The 16,569-nt window shown below is 41.9% G+C and overlaps 1 protein-coding gene across 3 annotated transcripts; it reads left to right on the top strand.

The window, feature by feature from the left end:
• The first annotated feature begins 2,710 nt into the window (after positions 1 to 2,710).
• On the top strand, positions 2,711 to 13,869 carry LOC114431952 (UPF0711 protein C18orf21 homolog). 3 transcript variants are annotated; one of them, XM_028399642.1, is made up of 5 exons: positions 2,711 to 2,838; positions 2,916 to 3,028; positions 7,646 to 7,668; positions 8,328 to 8,548; positions 13,015 to 13,869. In XM_028399642.1, exons 2-5 carry the CDS (start codon positions 2,937 to 2,939, stop codon positions 13,114 to 13,116), a joined length of 438 nt encoding a protein of 145 aa, XP_028255443.1. In that variant the 5' UTR covers positions 2,711 to 2,838; positions 2,916 to 2,936; the 3' UTR covers positions 13,117 to 13,869. The 3 variants fall into 3 exon arrangements, with proteins under 3 accessions (XP_028255443.1, XP_028255445.1, XP_028255444.1); XM_028399644.1 differs by having other exon boundaries at positions 2,730 to 2,755; positions 2,922 to 3,028; XM_028399643.1 differs by having other exon boundaries at positions 2,734 to 2,838; positions 2,922 to 3,028.
• Positions 13,870 to 16,569: the final 2,700 nt, after the last annotated feature.

A 16,569-nucleotide genomic window follows, 5' to 3' on the forward strand; every position in this document is an offset into this window, starting at 1 on the left:
GCAGGGTTGTCCAATAACCAGAAGGTTGGTCCTCCCTAGTCACTGTTGTGTGTTCTTGGGCAAGACACTTCACCCTAGCCTGTGGCGCGCCTTGCTAGTCATTGTATGACACTGCTTGGCAGTAGCCTTAAACAATTTCCCTCTGGGATTACTAAAGTATCTAAAATAAAAAAAAATTAAAAAAAATTCAGCAAGAGGGCACTAACAAGATGATTACACTGAAAATAAAGGCAGACAGTTATCACAACTGACTTACTAAGAGACCTTCGTACAATTAATTATTGATACAAGTGGCTAATTATGCTCATTATACCATTATACAGTATATAGACTCTTTTAACTCAGCAATGTTCCAGTTCGAGATGTAAAAAAAAGTCCGCAGGGAAACAACCTCTGACAACAGCAGCAGACAAATGATGATTCACATCAGTATGCAGGAGAAAACTGAGTGAAGTAGACCCTGGAGTTGTTGTGAGAAGTCATCACAGAAAGGTATAACATGAAGTGTAATCATATTTTTAAAAGCAGTACAGTGCATTGTGCCTTTTCTTTGGCGCTTTCTCAGCACTATTGGAGTTGGTGTTGCGTTTCTGAAGTGATAGCTGGCTCGATGGCTGCTGCTACTGGGATTGGCTTTTCCCAGCAGATGCTGACAGGACACTTTGGGATGTCTCTGTTCTCCTGTGAGATCCACTGTATAGGTGAAAGAAGAGTCCTGCTGGCACCAGATTTGCCTCAGCACAGCAGGATGGAGACAGGTGTGGTCCTAGAGGGCTCAGTGAGTAGTGCATTAATACTGTTAGTGCTGCAGCTTCCACCCTCTGACTCACTGGTAAAATTGATTGTAAAATAAAAATGTGTATAACTGTGCCAAAGCAACCACTGGTTCTGAGTGAGAATGAATTCCCTCACACTTTGAGGCAACTCAGTAATACATTCAGGCAGTTTCATAATTGATCACAGTCTTATGTTATCCTTGAAGGAAAATAATTATTGAATAACTGGCAGTAAATATTGGATTACTCAGGCTACAAGATTGACAGTAATATATGCCAAATTACTAAAACACCTGTCAGTGAAGAGGAAAGCCAGATGCCTACCGTTCCATCACTGTCTTGCTCCAATTTTACTCCAACTGCACGTCAGGAAGAGGATGTGGGCGCACTTTGAGCTTCCTTATACCGACCTCTCCTGCCTGTCTGCCCGCCTGTCGAGTCAATTTATCCCTGCAGTGAGGGGAGAATCCCTTTATCCGCGGACTATACTTTTACGCGGACCGCATCGCCTGGCTATTTCAATCTTGTGTGGAAGCGTATAGGCCTGACAGAGACTGATAAAGTGAAGATTTACTCGCGGACAAAGTATGGAGCAATCCCTCACACTTTAGCTTACTCCATCAGTTTTCTGTAAGCTCCACGGCCCGGTGATTTAATATCTCTTCGCTGTCTGGTGGCAGCACCCCTCATCACCTCCACAAACGAACGCGCACTCATGCACGCACGCACGCACTGAAAACATGTAAAGAAAATTAGATCTCTGAGTGCATGAGCGAACCACACTGACTATACAATATTTACTATAAACCTACAGTGTAGTCGACTAAATGAACATGAAGCGTGTTGAGGAGAACTGCTTCTAAATTTAAACGCTTTATTCCAAAGTTCCAAAAAGAAAATTAGGGTGATGAGGTCACTTTAAACAGACTATTTTTAAATTCTGCTCCTCCGTGATCATTTATATATAATAATGCTGACTTTGACTCTATTATCAATGAACGTGTGAACCTACCGGAAGATAGGACGTATGATCCTGGAAAAGATGTGCGTAAAACGCACCGTTCCGATGATTAGTCCTTGGGTAGCTGAGTGGAGAGCAGCTGCGTTGTAGCCGGTACTGAATGAAGCCATCTCCTGCATCGAGCTAAACCTTTTCATAACTTCTCCCCTGGTCATCTCACAGCTCTGTTCCATCCATCGGGCGTGTGTCTGACCGGTTTGCTTCTGTTTCACATCGCCTTCCAGTAGGTGCGCACTCAGAGGACTCGTTCCTCCCCGCAGCCGCCGCTGCTTCCAAATATTCAATTTCACAGTGTAGCCCTCTTTTTCCCGGCAGAATTCCCTTCTAGACCCGGCAGAGTCATTTCATTGGATCCACCATGAGTTTTACAGACCGCATCGTCCGAGTCCTTGAAGGAGGTTAATGTGTGTGTGTGTGTGTGTGTGTGTTGATCTCAAGACAAATGTTGCCTGTGCTCTGATATGCGCAGAATACAGCACTAAGGATGTCAATATATCCCACTGCCGTCTAACATGGGTAATTCTTGTTGTCCAATAAGATTCAAGGAATGATGACATCAAAGGATATCTGTTCAATGGAGCCGCTATAACTGTGCACTAAAGTCATTACTTATGATGGGGAATCAGTGAACTGCAGTGAGAGCATTAGTTTGAGTTGGTATTAGACTGTTATCTGTTCCCTATAGTGCTGTTATTAACCTGAGAACAGACCCCTCCACCACATGTGTTTTAATCACATTAAACATAAACAGCACATTTAAAATACGTCTGTATTTTGTGTTTTGCAGCATTAATTATTTAATTGGACGGGAGAGAGTGATTTGTTACACTTACTTTTGTACTGCTTATTGTATACGGTCGATCTGTGATCTGCTTGTAATTTACTCAGTCTCCCATAAGGCACTGCGCGCAACGTGAAAATTGCGCGACTGAACGTGGCTCTCTGGGAACACGGACGGGTAAATGTAGCTTCTGTTGAAAATATGGCATTTCCTGCAGTCGTGTTGCGGTTGTAGCTCCTGCGATATGTCTGGATGCTGGTGTATGTTCTATTCCGCCTCGCCGGCCAGTTAAACTCCTCTAGAATACAGTTTTTAAACTATTTTCTTCCACGTGTCGCTTCAGAACAGTAAGTGAATAATGGACTCTCCCGATGAAACGTCAGCCAACTTTCTGCTGGACGCGTCTCTCCTGTATAAGGACACATGTCCGGAGGTATCACGGTTCTTAATGTAAGTTACTTTATTTCAAACTCAGCATGAATTGTACTGGACAGCTTTTATTGTTGTAATAGCAGCATGTGGGCGCTAGGTGGAGAAGCTGTACCAGGTACAATGGAACTGTCCAATGAATAATTTCCCTTACTTATGTAATTGTTGTGGTCCAACTTTTAATGTATATAATCTGAAAATGCTCTTATTTTACACTTGTTTCCTGAGGCTGTAGAAATAGAGATTACTTTTTATTTTTTAATTTCTCCTCTGTTATTCCTCTATTTAGGCTTAATAGTTATGTGGGTTGTTGGGAAATAAAATTAAACTTTTTTTAAAGTATTTATTTTTAATTCACAGCGTGATATTCAGGATGGCTTTGACCCCCCCCCCCCCCCAAACAACAACAACAACAAACAAACAAATGAACTAACAAAAAACACAAGTACCTCTGTGGAATGAAGTATGGCATTGTGGTTGGCTCTAGTTGTTGTGTAGAACACTGGCTGATGTTCTGACTTTCTGGAGCTGGACATGAGCCATTTGTGAGTCCTATGGCTGCTCATGTGCAGGTGCTGTGGGCAAGTCTTGAGTGTGAGGCATGTGTGGGTGATGATTAAAGTTCATGTCAGTGAGTTTTATGTAGTGTAGTTTGCAGAGTGAGGGTAAATTGTAGCTGTGAGGTCAAGGTTTCTCTCTAACAAACATAAAAATAGGAGTGACATGAAGTAAACAAAGTGGAGCACAGAAAGTCCCTTTAATCAGCCTGAAGACAGTCTGGCGGTCTGTAAGCCTGTTCTCCTTCTCACATGGTTGTTAAAGGGACCTAAACAGAGATGCACTTTTCCCCCTAGTTCCAACTGGCGTTATGTGATTAGATTGTTCAAGCTAATTCGTTCAATTTCCTGTTTGAATAAAACACAATGGTAATCAATGCCAGTGTCTAATTTGTCTCACCATTTGCAGTTGACTGCTGCTTCTGATGGCATCCTCTCTACAGTGGTGATTGCTGTATTGTGGGGGAAAGTAATTTCATGAGCGTGTGTATGAGAACAAGTGAGCAGGTGTGTGTGTTTGTGTACCAACAGATACAGAATGTATGCCCAAATTCTTCTTTATTGCAGTTTAAATGGACATTAATGCCTCTCAGAGTCCATATACTTGCACATGTGAACTCTTTATATTCGCTTCCAGTCGTGCCTCCATCCTCTGTCTTGTTTTCACTTACACCTGAGCCAGGAAATTTGTGGGCAGAAACCATGAATGGAAACAAAAACAGAGCACAGTCTGGGTCATTTTACGGATGTGTGTGCAAGCTCTACTTCAATATAATGATCCTTTCCCCAGATTCCCTGGCAATGATGAGCTGTGGTATTACAGAACATTTTGACCACATTTAACCATGACCAGCTGTAATAGGCAGGCAAGATGCACAACTGAATATTTGGGTGACTAGCTGCAAGACACAGCTGGTTTTATGCCAAAAAAATGTTTGGCAAAGAAGACTCGGTTATCAGCCAGAGCTAAAATATACACAAGCCAATTAAGTGATAAGTGATAATATTAAAGGGCAGAGTACTAGGAGCGCTACGTGTCATCACACACATGTGAAATGTTTTTCTGTTGGCATCCATTCAGATATTTATCATACATTTTGTTGTGCGGTGATGATGTTTTTAGCCTCTCTGTGCTCTTGTTGGGGGTTTCTGCTGTCTCCGCTGTCATTTCTGGTTTTGGCCCCTGCGTCACTGGAGTGTTTGTGTCATGTGTGCGTGTCATTACTCATGCATATTACTCCACCACGTATTTGTTAGAGGATGGTGTTTCAGCCTTCTCCTACCGTCTTCTTCTGTCAGGATGATGATGACTGAATGTGTTGGTGTGCATCCGTTGTATTTTGCGGTACTTGGTTTCAGTGAAGATGTATCAGTATTGACTTTTGGTGAAGGCTGTCAGGAAAGCATTACAGCCATGTGGGTTGGGAGGGTGGGATATTTAGTGAGGGACTGTGAGTGTTTTTGTCCTTGTGTGCGAGCTGACGTCAAATTGTTGTGGCTCACGTTGCCGCACCAATGAAGCTGTTTTCCAGTAAGTTCATAATCATAGATGTGTGCCTGGTAACTGGAGCCTGACTGAGTGCACTGGCAACCAAAATATGCATGCTGTCTGCTGGACAAACAATGTCATGAGGACCTAAATAGCCACAATTAGTGCAATATTTTTCTTTACATAGAGCTAGTATGTTTTATTGTTTTCACACAATTTCCGGGAATTAGATTCCGGCCAATAATAGTGAGAGGAGCCAGATATATTCTGTAGGAGCATTAAGGACATAAAATGAGTTCGCAGAGTATCATAAGGATTGGAAAGTAAATAATTAGTCACACGGTTTACAGACAGGTTAATTAAAGGATTGTGTGATACTGCTTCACTGCAGACTACTATCCGACTCTTCTCTTTTTAATCAGGACAGAACTGGTCGCTGTATTTTTCCTGCCTCACATTTTTAAGACCTCTTTCCTCTCACATCCCTTCATCACCCACTTGCTATCATTTCCTCTGGTACTCTTATCTGTCCTCTTACTCCCGCTCCTCCTCTCCCCCATCAGCTAGAGCCATCAGACATCCTTACCCGTATAAATGAGCCCCAGACTGGGAGGCACCTGCCAGCCTCTTTCACTGTCACGTCCACCCAATGAATGGGTCCCTGCCCCTCTGTGCTATAGTGGGATATAGTATCCAGCATGGTCTGTGACAGGCAGTGACCATTACGCTCTCTGTTCCAGGGCCACTGTGGCATTTAAACATCTAAATGAGCATCACTGAGGGATTTTCAAGATATGCACGCAGCCCTGCTGTTTTCCCTGATGGTAGCAATAAAATGTTCATAATGCTTTTCATTATGTGCGTTCTGCCTCAGACAGCACTTCTGCCTCTAATTACATTATTACACACTGTAGCCAACACATAATTTATCCACCTCCCCTTCACCCTTTTGCATCTTCCAGGCCTCTGTTGATAGCATCTCCCAGCTGTCATCAGTTCATGTGTAGAGCCGATATCTTCACTGTTCATCACCACAGCCAAGCCTGCTCTTATATGGAGATGCATGACAAGTATGTTAATAGGGTTTGTGTTGTGGAAGGAGGCCTTTGTGGTTTGCAGTTTCTGAGATCTGGCTCATCAGGGGCACAGTAGGAAAAGAGATTATGGGAAAACAAAATTCCTCAGGAATCCAGCTTCACTACACTCAAGTCATTTGGTTATTTTTTTTTTTTGTATTCATTTTTTTGTTGTTGAATTTAATAGGCCCTGTGGCCCTGATACCTCCCTCAGTAGAGATAACGAAATATGTATCCTTTGAACTGATCTTCAGATAAATAAATATGAAGTCCAACGGAAACACCAGTCAGCAATTTGTAGCTAACTCAGAATTGCCTCTCACTTCATATCTGATCTTTTCCAGTTTTGGGAAAACATGACTTCTTGATGCCATTTAGAGATAGTTCAGGGCTCAAACAGATTTCCTCTGAAGTAAGAGACAGTGTTGTTCTACTAAATATGTGAAAGCTGAAGCATCTATGTGTTTTTACCAGGAGCTTTGACAGAAGATTTACTTTCATCATATGCCAAAGAAAAACAAACATGCCGCTTCCTCTAATCAGAATGTAGAGTCAGGGTTTTTACCATCACTGCAGCAGCAGCAGCATCTACCTTGGCTGACTTTTCTGAGAAGGTGTCTTGTATCCTAGCCTATGATTAAATGTCTGTCTGAACCACCAACAATGGTTTTCTGGAATTGTTCAAGGTCCCTGAGTCATCATCAGTCCTTAGTAGAGTCACAATCCAGCACAGTGGCCTCGAGATGCTTCTCTTCATTTCCAGTATTTTCTGACAGGGCTTCTATATAATCTGACAGTTTTAATCCAGCCACTGATTATTAAATTGGGAGAGGATCAAGCGACAGTGACTCAGGCGGTTAGGATGAGTTATGAGCGATATGTTGTAAATCTTTCCCCACCCTACAATTCATCCAGCACCATTACACATATGGCGTGGAGAGTGTCAACAGAGCGCTGCTGCCAGCAGCAGCAGCAGCAGCCGTCCATGGGTCAACTCCAGATTAAAGTCGACCTCACACCCTCCTCATCCACTCCATAAACAGCCTGCTCTGTTTCTGTCTCTCCCACCACACGTGCCACCAGACAGTAAATGCCTCTCTATCGATTTAAGCCCAGAGCTAATTTTAGCATTGGTAAGGCAATGACTTAGTTGGGATGTTTGCACAAATATCTCATTGTGAGTGTTCCAAAGGCAGAGGCAAGCCTGCAGGGGGTGTATCCATTGAAATGGTTTGGAGAGTTGCCCTATATTGTTTGGGAGAGACCTCTGCCTTTCCGGTTGCATGTTTTCCACTTCACATAATGGGAAGAGATAACTGTGACATTTTTTGCATCATGTTTGTAGTGGGTTTGTTTGCACTGATGTATTTCCTGCAAATAACAGGAGTGGCTCAAATAGTACTGATTTAAATTTCAATTGAGAATTTGCAGCATATTAAACATACAGTAAACCCAGTTACCAGCAAAGTGTACTCATTGTCTGTGTGTGATCTTGACCTCTCTTTCTCTTATCCAGGCAGGTGCCCCAGAAGACTAATGGTAAGTTACTAGAGCTGTCCATCCTCAAACAATCTCCCTTTTCATTTAAAATTCTTGTCCTAATTCCTCTTTTGCATGTTTCTGTCAACCATGCCTGAGAGTGTTATACCCGCACAGAGCAGTAGTAAGTAAGTAGGACCTTGTCACCAGCTTGTCAAGGTTGATAAAACTCACTAAATCCTCAGCCAAACCCACCGAGTCAGCCAGCTGTCTGTAGCAGACTGCCTGGGGGGATCAAACACACACACAGACACACACAATCACACCCATGTCAGCCAAAACCACAGCAACAGGCAATGGTACCAATTGGAATGCTTTTCAGCTTTTCTCCTTAAATAGAGCTGGGACTGGTCCCTAAGAGAGTAACATGATGTTTGCTGAGAGGTTGATTTGGAAAACTCAACTGCTCATAATTTAACTTATGAGTGAGAGAATAGCAGTAATACGAAGATGTATATTGCAATATGTGTTTTTAATGGAAATACAATTAGGAGTACAGTCTCAGGAGAGAATCTTTCTTCGTCTGTTGATCATACCAACATTGATCTTTCTAACACCTACGTCTTGCCTCTTTTCTTATTACACTTTTGTAAACAGGATCATCAACCCACTTACACTTTAGAATACTTGCTGACATATAATCTGTCTTCTCCTCTCAGGACCGCTAAGGCAAACACTCTCCAGAGCTTTGCAGAACACGTCTGTGTGTTCGTACTGTTATCAGTGGCTGGGTCCTGACAATCACCAGATGCGACTGAGACCCAAGCAGCGTCCGTCAGCTCAGGTGCAGAGAATCCTGCGCAGGCAGGCCAAAGGCAAACGACTCAGCCCGGTGCAGAGAAACCTGCTGCAGCGCTTCCAAAACTCATGCTCAGTACTGGTAAGAAGACAAAACACCACAACCCCACAGACCTGCCCATCTATTGTACTGCACTGCAGCACATTGTACTTACAGGAAATCACCAGGACGATAAGGCAAGCCAGGCACCTTTCAGCAAGCAGGAAAAGTGCTCTACGTAAAACATAACATCCTGGAAATATAAAACAATATTTCAAGGCAGCCTAAAACGAAAACATAAAGAGATTTACAGTAAGAAAAAGGGAAAAGTCAGATTTAAAACAAGCCATGCAGATGGGAAAAGATGGGAATCTTAATCCCTGATTTAAAAGAACTGAGAGCTGGTTGTCAGACAACCTCAAGTCAACTTGCTCATTTGACTCTGCCACTTTGTTGACCTCTGGATGGAACAGAATTTCCCACAAGTAATCAAAAATTCATCACATTAGTATTTATTATGACTTAACAAGCCCTACGTTGTCTTTTTAATGTATCGTTTATAACCATTGCTGCTATTTAGTTTGATGAAGTCATTAGTATTCCTTCCACAGAAAGTGTCTGGTTTCAATATGGTGCTCCACTCATCACCACCACCATTACAGCGCTCCCATTAGGCTTAACTGTAAGAGAACTAATGCCAGACAGTGCTTTGTCAATACTCACCCAGTTCCATTCCACAGCCCTCTAAATTGTTATAGTGCTCCTTTTTGTCTGTCCCCTTAATGGATGGCACCTAGTCGGGCCAAAATGGAAAGCATATTTTGGCCAGCATCCACCCACTCCACTGATAAAACCATTTAGATGAGGAAACCGGTGATGGAGCATATGAGGATAGGGTCATTTCCCCTTCACATCAGAAAAGCATTGATAGGAGAGAACCACCAGGAGAGTGCCTCTCTGGTGATCTGACATCAGCCTAATGAAGAGCACCTTTAGTGGAAATGCTGCTGCCTCATTAAAATCAAAATGGTTTCATTTAGTATGCAGGTATCCACCACAGAAGGCACTCTGAACCCACTCGCCACTGTGTATCTGTTGACTCTGAGGGCAGAGAGGTAGACAAAGATGAAGAGGGGGAGCAGGAATAAAAAAAAAAAAATTAAAAAAGGCAGCACGATGAATTAACATGGTGGATTGAAACAGAGAATGTGAAAAAAACAAGAGAACGGCAGATAGATAAGAAAGGTGAACAGAAGGGGTGAAATGATAGACTGCAAAAGCATATGTCATCTTGTGTCATAATGTTGTATGCAGCTCTGGCTGTGTGCCCCTGTTCTACCTCTGTGGACTGCTGTGAAGGTCACAACCAGGGTCTCAGCAAACCCTGGATCACAGTGGAGTCTGTTATCAGGGGATGTTCTGTTAAAACCCCATAGAGTTTTTTAAAAAAAGAGTTTCAAAATCTGACATGACAAATTATAAAATACTGGTTAGTGGCTGGTATTGCCATTCTAGAATTAGAGGTGCAGCAAATGTATAAATAGATGGTCCAAACCAATCCTGGACTTGATGTTGATGAATGTGACCACTAGTGTGACTCTCCATGTTGAACCTTAAGCCCCTCAAATGTGTCTATGATGCGTTGGACACATGACCATGACTCTTACTCATTTGTCAACAGTCGTCACAATGAAGAATGTTTATGTTTATGCTTCACGTGACATCCCTGTAAACCAATACACCCTAAGATTTTCTTGCAAGGTATTTTTGCCCTCTGTTTTCATGGCCACTGTCCATCGTGCACTGGAAGGTTCAAAAGGCGGCAAGTCAAGCTGTGTAGTATGCGAGTCGGCATACACCTGTCCTCAGCAGAAGGGTGCTAGCGAGGTGATACTCTTAAAATGCAGATTGGTATAGCGGTGATGATAAGGGGAGGAATGTGGAATGCTTCCCTCTCTGTGTCTCCTTGGCTCCATGCTGCTCAACAGAGCACAGCAGCCTGGACAGGAAGAGAGGTTCAGCATCAAAGCCTGAATAAACAGATCAGCATCCACTCACTTCAAAGATAGCAGAGTGGGGTCACAGTCAGGATAAGAGGATAAAAAGCAGTGTCCACACAACTTGAAAGCAACCTCAATAAGATGATGTGTCACAGTGACCACAGGGCCTTAATTTGGTTTGTGTTAGTGTTTTATCCTTTTAGTGTTTTATTTCACTGTCAGAGGTGAGTGTTATGACTGTGTGTACACAGTGCTTCTCTTACTGTCAGTCACGTGACTCCCGTCGGAGGAAGCACAGGCTTTATTGAGAAATAATCACAACATAGAGTGTCTGTGACAGACGTTTATGTAAAACAAGGTGTGAGTCTTTGCAGATCCAGATCCACATGGGTTCTTGTGATTTGGCAATTGTCAAAACACTTCCCTTGATCTTGTGGTGGATGAAAGGTCTTGTAGGACACTTTGAAGAGCTAATGGCTAAAATGACTTTTTCTGACTCATGTTAGGATGTGTTTCAGATAGTTGCTCCAGGCTTAATTGCACTTTCAAGTTTTTCCAAGCAAAATATCTTGTCTTCCATTCATGTCACATCAATGGTGATTTAAATTTTTTGGTCTAAGGCAGAAGATGATGCACAGCAGTTTGACTCTTGGAGTGAATATGCCAAGAGTTTGAGACCAAAAACTTTTGCGTTATTCATCGTTAGGGTTAAATTGCAGCTCTGTTGGAGAAAACTAGACATCAGCTGAAGGAGTTCAGTGGGGACACGGTGGAGATGATGCCCATCCTGTAGTTTCTATGCTCCATGGAAAACTATGTTGGATGGGACGCTCTTTACTCTTAAAAAATTAGTGTGCTAGTTTTTGACAGTGATGGAAAGTAACGTAAAGTATTTGTACTTCGTTACTGTACTTAAGTATTTTTTTTATGTATTTATACTTTACTTAAGTAAAAATTATTATTATTATACTTTTACTCCATTACATTTTGCAGCTATTATCTGTACTTTCTACTCCACTACATTTCTACAGTGTTTGTAGTTACTTGTTACATTTTATGAACACAGTGCTGGACTGATGTGAGGTCAGACTCTGCATGGAGGTGGTGTCACGCTGCCAGCTGTGTTTCTATAATGTGCCTCAGTCATGATGCCGGTGCTCTTGCTCAGTTAGCTGACTAGTTAGATTCTGTCTGCTAACACAAATCCATCCATTAATGTCTGATTACCATTAATCATAACATAAGGCTAAAGCAGGAATACTTACACAGTAAAAATGGTGAATGCCTGTTTGTTAGTAGCAGCCTCTCTGTTCACTTGATGCCCACAGCCTGCCTCATGACACACAGACCTGTCCATAGCTGGTTCTGGGTACATTTCAAAGATGTCTGTACTGAAAATGTAAATTAACTACACCTTGTCCATTTTAATTATAAGATGATTTTTTTTATTATTTTAACCTGTTCAGATATCCTTCGCAATGGAAAACAATAATGTGTATTCGGTTACTTTTAATAATTTAAGTACATTTAAAAGTAAGTACTTTTACTTAAGTAGGATTATTGATGTAGCACTTGAGTTTTTGACTTTACTTGAGTATATATTTTGCTGGGTAATTGTACCTTTACTTAAGTACCAGCCTTCAGTACTTCCTCCACCACTGGTTTTTGAGTACTACCTGATGCCACAAAAGTTTCAGTCATCCCTCGTATTGCATAGAATGGTGTATTTATAGTGTAACAGAGAACATGCATGTATATTCCTGCACATGACTGCTTTGCTGTATTAACTGTGAAGGCTGTAAATCCCCTTCTTTTCACACCATTGCTTTTCCTTTAGAACGTCTGTGTGTGTGCGTGTGCACATGTCTGTGCTGGCCTTGGGTTGGATGCCAGTGCATGATAGGCTTTGTTTAGCTCTGGGAAGTTGTGTCTTAGAGGTATTATAAAGCAGGTATGTTTATGCATGCTGGGCAGGTTATCTAGCAGTGAAATATGGAAAAAAGTTGGATTGCAGCGCCACAAGAGATGCAGACCCTAAATGGAGAGAAGGATAGTGCATTCTCCTCCTCCTTCATTCTTCCTTTCTTCCACCCTTAGTATAGATTTATTATTCCCGGCAGAGTTGTTAGTTACAAGGTTGTTTTCTCTCCTGGTTGTCCACTCTCATGTTGTTTTGTGTGGTTATCGTACATTTGCAGGTTGACTGAAAGGGCAGTCATAATGCTTTCTTTGAAAACAGCACATATTAAACATATGAAAACAAAGTGACACGTGGTTTAAAAATCTTTCCATTTTCCCAGAAGAGTCATTTCTTTCTGACGTGAGCACAATCTGTCTGTAATTTATGGATCACCACTTATTCTTGACCTCACTAACCACCCCTCATTTCCTGTTTTCCCTTAACACTCTTCAATCTCTCCCTTTCCTTTTTTTTCCTGCGTTTTGCCTCAAACCATCTCCCCGACAGCACCTCTATCCCCTCACATTATGCTCATATGTCTCTTTGTTTACCCTCATTCTTGGCCATCTCTTCACCTCATCCCTATTTCATACTTATCTTTGCTACAGAATGTACCACTTGGGGAGATGACAGGAAACAGGAGGCAGCCATATCTGCCTGTTTGCTCTCAGGGAACAGGAAAAGCTCCACTGAATGTTATGACAGCCTGAGGGCAGCGAGCAACAGCACGACAGGAGGGGAACATGTTGGTGGAGCGACAGGCCAGTAGGTGAACATTGCTGTTTAAGATAGAAAAGGAGAGAGTCAGAGGGAGGTGGAGATGCTCACGTGTGGAGCATTTTAAGCATGCACATGTACAGTAAGAGTCACCATCATGCTAAATGAGTGCCAGCTAAACTGATATCCTTGAGGAACCATGAAAGAGCATTTATGCATAAGTTAACAAATAAATGCAGCCTAAATGTCGTAAATACCAGGATTTTGTGATGGTGTGTCTTCCACTAATTGGCATCCTACATGCAAAAGTGCAACCAAAGTCTAGAATGACATGATAAAAGTTGTAAGAATTGTACACATGCTTAGACGAAAAAAGATCTTTATGTGTTGTTGGAATTAAATTCTGCTGGTATTGGCCCACATTTGAACCCAGTGCACAATGAGGACAGACTCCATATAGACAACTTGTTGCCACACCATTTACTGCATGTCATCTCTCAATTATCTGCTGTGCCTCACTTCACTTTGCTTTAACACCACTATTAAAAGTCTGCTCTGAATCCTCTGTCATCCCTTCTATTCTTCAGTTTAGCTGTAAGATCTCTTGGGTGTCAAGGTTTGAAGGCCGTTGCTGGTTAGCTTTACATCCTCACTCACCAGCATTCATACAGTGTATCGCTAAAACTGATTCTGTCAGCATGTGTTCACAGTGATGGCATACATTGAATACATTTAATAAAACCCTACGTGCCACTCGTCACCTCTTATAATTATAATCACAGAAGAGTTCTAAATCCAGATCTGTCTCTGAGCAGTTTTGGTGAGAGCAGCTGCACCCTCAAACACAGCTGGGTTCAGGTGTTTTTACATTTTTTGTTAACATGGTGCATATTTTTGTGCCTCTGTTCCGCTTACAGAGTGCAGCATGAATGGTTATTTGTACTTAATTATAGGTTGATTAAAAAATGTATTGGTCAAAGGTTAAGGTCACCGCAACCTTACCATCATGAATATAATTTTCCAGTCTAGCAGTCTGGCAGATTAGAAGTTTCACTGTGGTGAGACGTGTGATTAGACTCGAAAACTTTGCCATGGTTTGTTTTTAAGGTTAACCTGGTGTGGTGCAGGATAAAATGTGACCTTTAGCGAGGGCAAACCAGATACAACATCATCTTTTTAAATGGCAGTGTGAAGCAGCTCTGCATTCAGATCGGGTGTCTCTGTGTGTTTACCAGGCCGCTTGCCTCCACACAGTGGAACTAAAGTGGCTGCCTGCACCCATTCACAGTGCAAGGCCACGGTTAGAGGAAAGTTTAGACTGCTTGCCTCGTATTGATCCCCCAGCTGCTCTTCTGCTTTCAGCTTTATTGTGTTGTATTGATGTCCCCTCAAATGGCTTTCACACACAGTGCACGCATATATTCATGCATTTCAGTTCACACATGGAAACCTTGCACAATCTCTGTCGCACAAACTGATTTCCCTCTCTTAATAGTCTAATAGGGACCTAAGTCTGTCACTCACCCTGTTACTCTACTCATCTTGCTCCTCTTGGCTGGTATCGTACTGCCAAGGTCAGATTAATCAACCCAAGCTGACCTCTGGCAGCACAGAGAAAGATAGGAAGCGAGGTATTTATGGAGCAGGGGCTATTAATAGCATGAAGGGTCCATCTGTGGAATTGATTCATGTGGGTCTGTGTGTGTTTGTGTGCCTATTTCTCTCCATTTCACATACACTTAAACACTTTATCTGTTCTCCTAATCATATAATGTTGCTACAGGAATGTGTGTGTCATGCTGTCAGAGATGTATGCATTGAACAGAGTGAGACATTCATAGCATTTTCAAATAACAGCTAGTATCAATGTGTGATTGCATGCTTGTCTTGTATGGTTTTAAGAATGACCAGCAGGCGCTGACATTCCTTTGCTAGTGTTAACTAGCCCTGATATATGGGCTAGGTTTCGTGTCCATCTGTCACTGTGGTTCGGCTGGCTCGTGTTTCACGTTGAACAAACACAAGCATGTATGGTAGGACAAAGAAAGCATTTACTGTTTAGAAGTGAGAACGACCTCATTTAATAATACCGAGATCAGCTGCAATTATAGACTGAGTCGCGTCATCTCAATGGTATGATTAGTATAGGAAAAATGTGCTATTACTACTAGAGGTTTGATGGTTCCCCTTACGTTTTACTGAAAATACTTGTATGAAATATTCCTTTGGCTGTATATTGTTTGTGTTTATCTTCTTCTTACCCTGAAGCAACAACATGTCGCCTTTGCCGTATGTTTTATTGGCCGCTGTGTAGGGTCTGTCTGCTGCCAGGATCCCAAGATGAGGAAATCAAATCTCTCTCACCGACTCACGTGGGCTCCTCCAAGTGCAAACACTACATAGCGAAGGATTAGCGTAAATTAAACCGGTCCACGTGATGGGTGGGATTGCATTCCATGTTTTTTTATTATCACTATGCACACACGTTTTTTTGGAGTGAACGGTGTCACATCCTCAACACCTTTGTGTTGCTGAAGTCTGATAAAAGGCTTGTCATATCAGTTCTGCAGCTGATGATAGTGGGGGCAGTAGTAGTAACTAGAGGATAAACAGCATGAGGTCATTCTATCTGCAGCCAGCTGTCCATCTGTGTGTTTGATCCAGTCCAGTATAAACCACACACACGCACAGTTTTTTTTCCTTGCCAATTATTGGATAGTCATTACAAACTATTCAAATCTAGGCTGCCACCTAAATTTTACTAATAATAACATCTCTAATTACTTACAGCACGTGTTACAGTTGAGGCCACAGAGTTAATAACAGAGGAACAAATGTTGTTGTCTATTCATCACAATTTTCCTGTTTAAATATGATTAGATGGAACTTTAATGATCTACTGGAAATTGGGTTATTGTGTCAGGAAATAAGCGTAGGTGGTTCTGGAAAGATTGTTAATAACAGTATAGCAATACAAGGTGTGAAACATGATAAGAGATCACAGCAAAATGTGCTAGGATGGAAAACATGCGTATCATTGCTTTTTATATCCATCCGTTGTTAGTTGCTCAACAGATGAAGTATGTCATAAATGTCCGCTTTATAACATTTTTATGTTTTTTCAGACATCGATCAGTTTCCAGTAGCTAAAGGGTGCGGTGTGTAGCACAGATGTTTTGTTCCCTTATACAGTGGATGTGGCTCTGAGTCTGTTTTTTTTTTTTGTATTATTACACAACAATGTTAAACTCCTCCAGTCACTGCATTCTGCTCTCAGTTATTTCTCATGAACAAACTGCATCTATACAGAACTAAACATTGACACATACTCAGTTCTGGTCACCTGGGAGACCACATCCAACCTGGTAAAAAAAAAAAAGTCAAATCTACTTTAAGTTGTTTGTAACGGCATGCTTCCTTAATCCTCAGTGGCTTAAAGACACTTC

Source organism: Parambassis ranga, chromosome 2, assembly GCF_900634625.1.
Source record: "Parambassis ranga chromosome 2, fParRan2.1, whole genome shotgun sequence".
Taxonomy (NCBI): Eukaryota; Metazoa; Chordata; class Actinopteri; family Ambassidae; genus Parambassis; species Parambassis ranga.

Coding starts and splice junctions, on each gene's coding strand:
- LOC114431952 (XM_028399642.1), top strand. CDS start 2,937: ATGGACTCTCCCGATGAAACGTCAGCCAACTTTCTGCTGGACGCGTCT. Junction 7,669..8,327: donor GGTGCCCCAGAAGACTAATG/GTAAGTTACTAG, acceptor TTCTCCTCTCAG/GACCGCTAAGGCAAACACTC. Junction 8,549..13,014: donor AAAACTCATGCTCAGTACTG/GTAAGAAGACAA, acceptor TCTTTGCTACAG/AATGTACCACTTGGGGAGAT.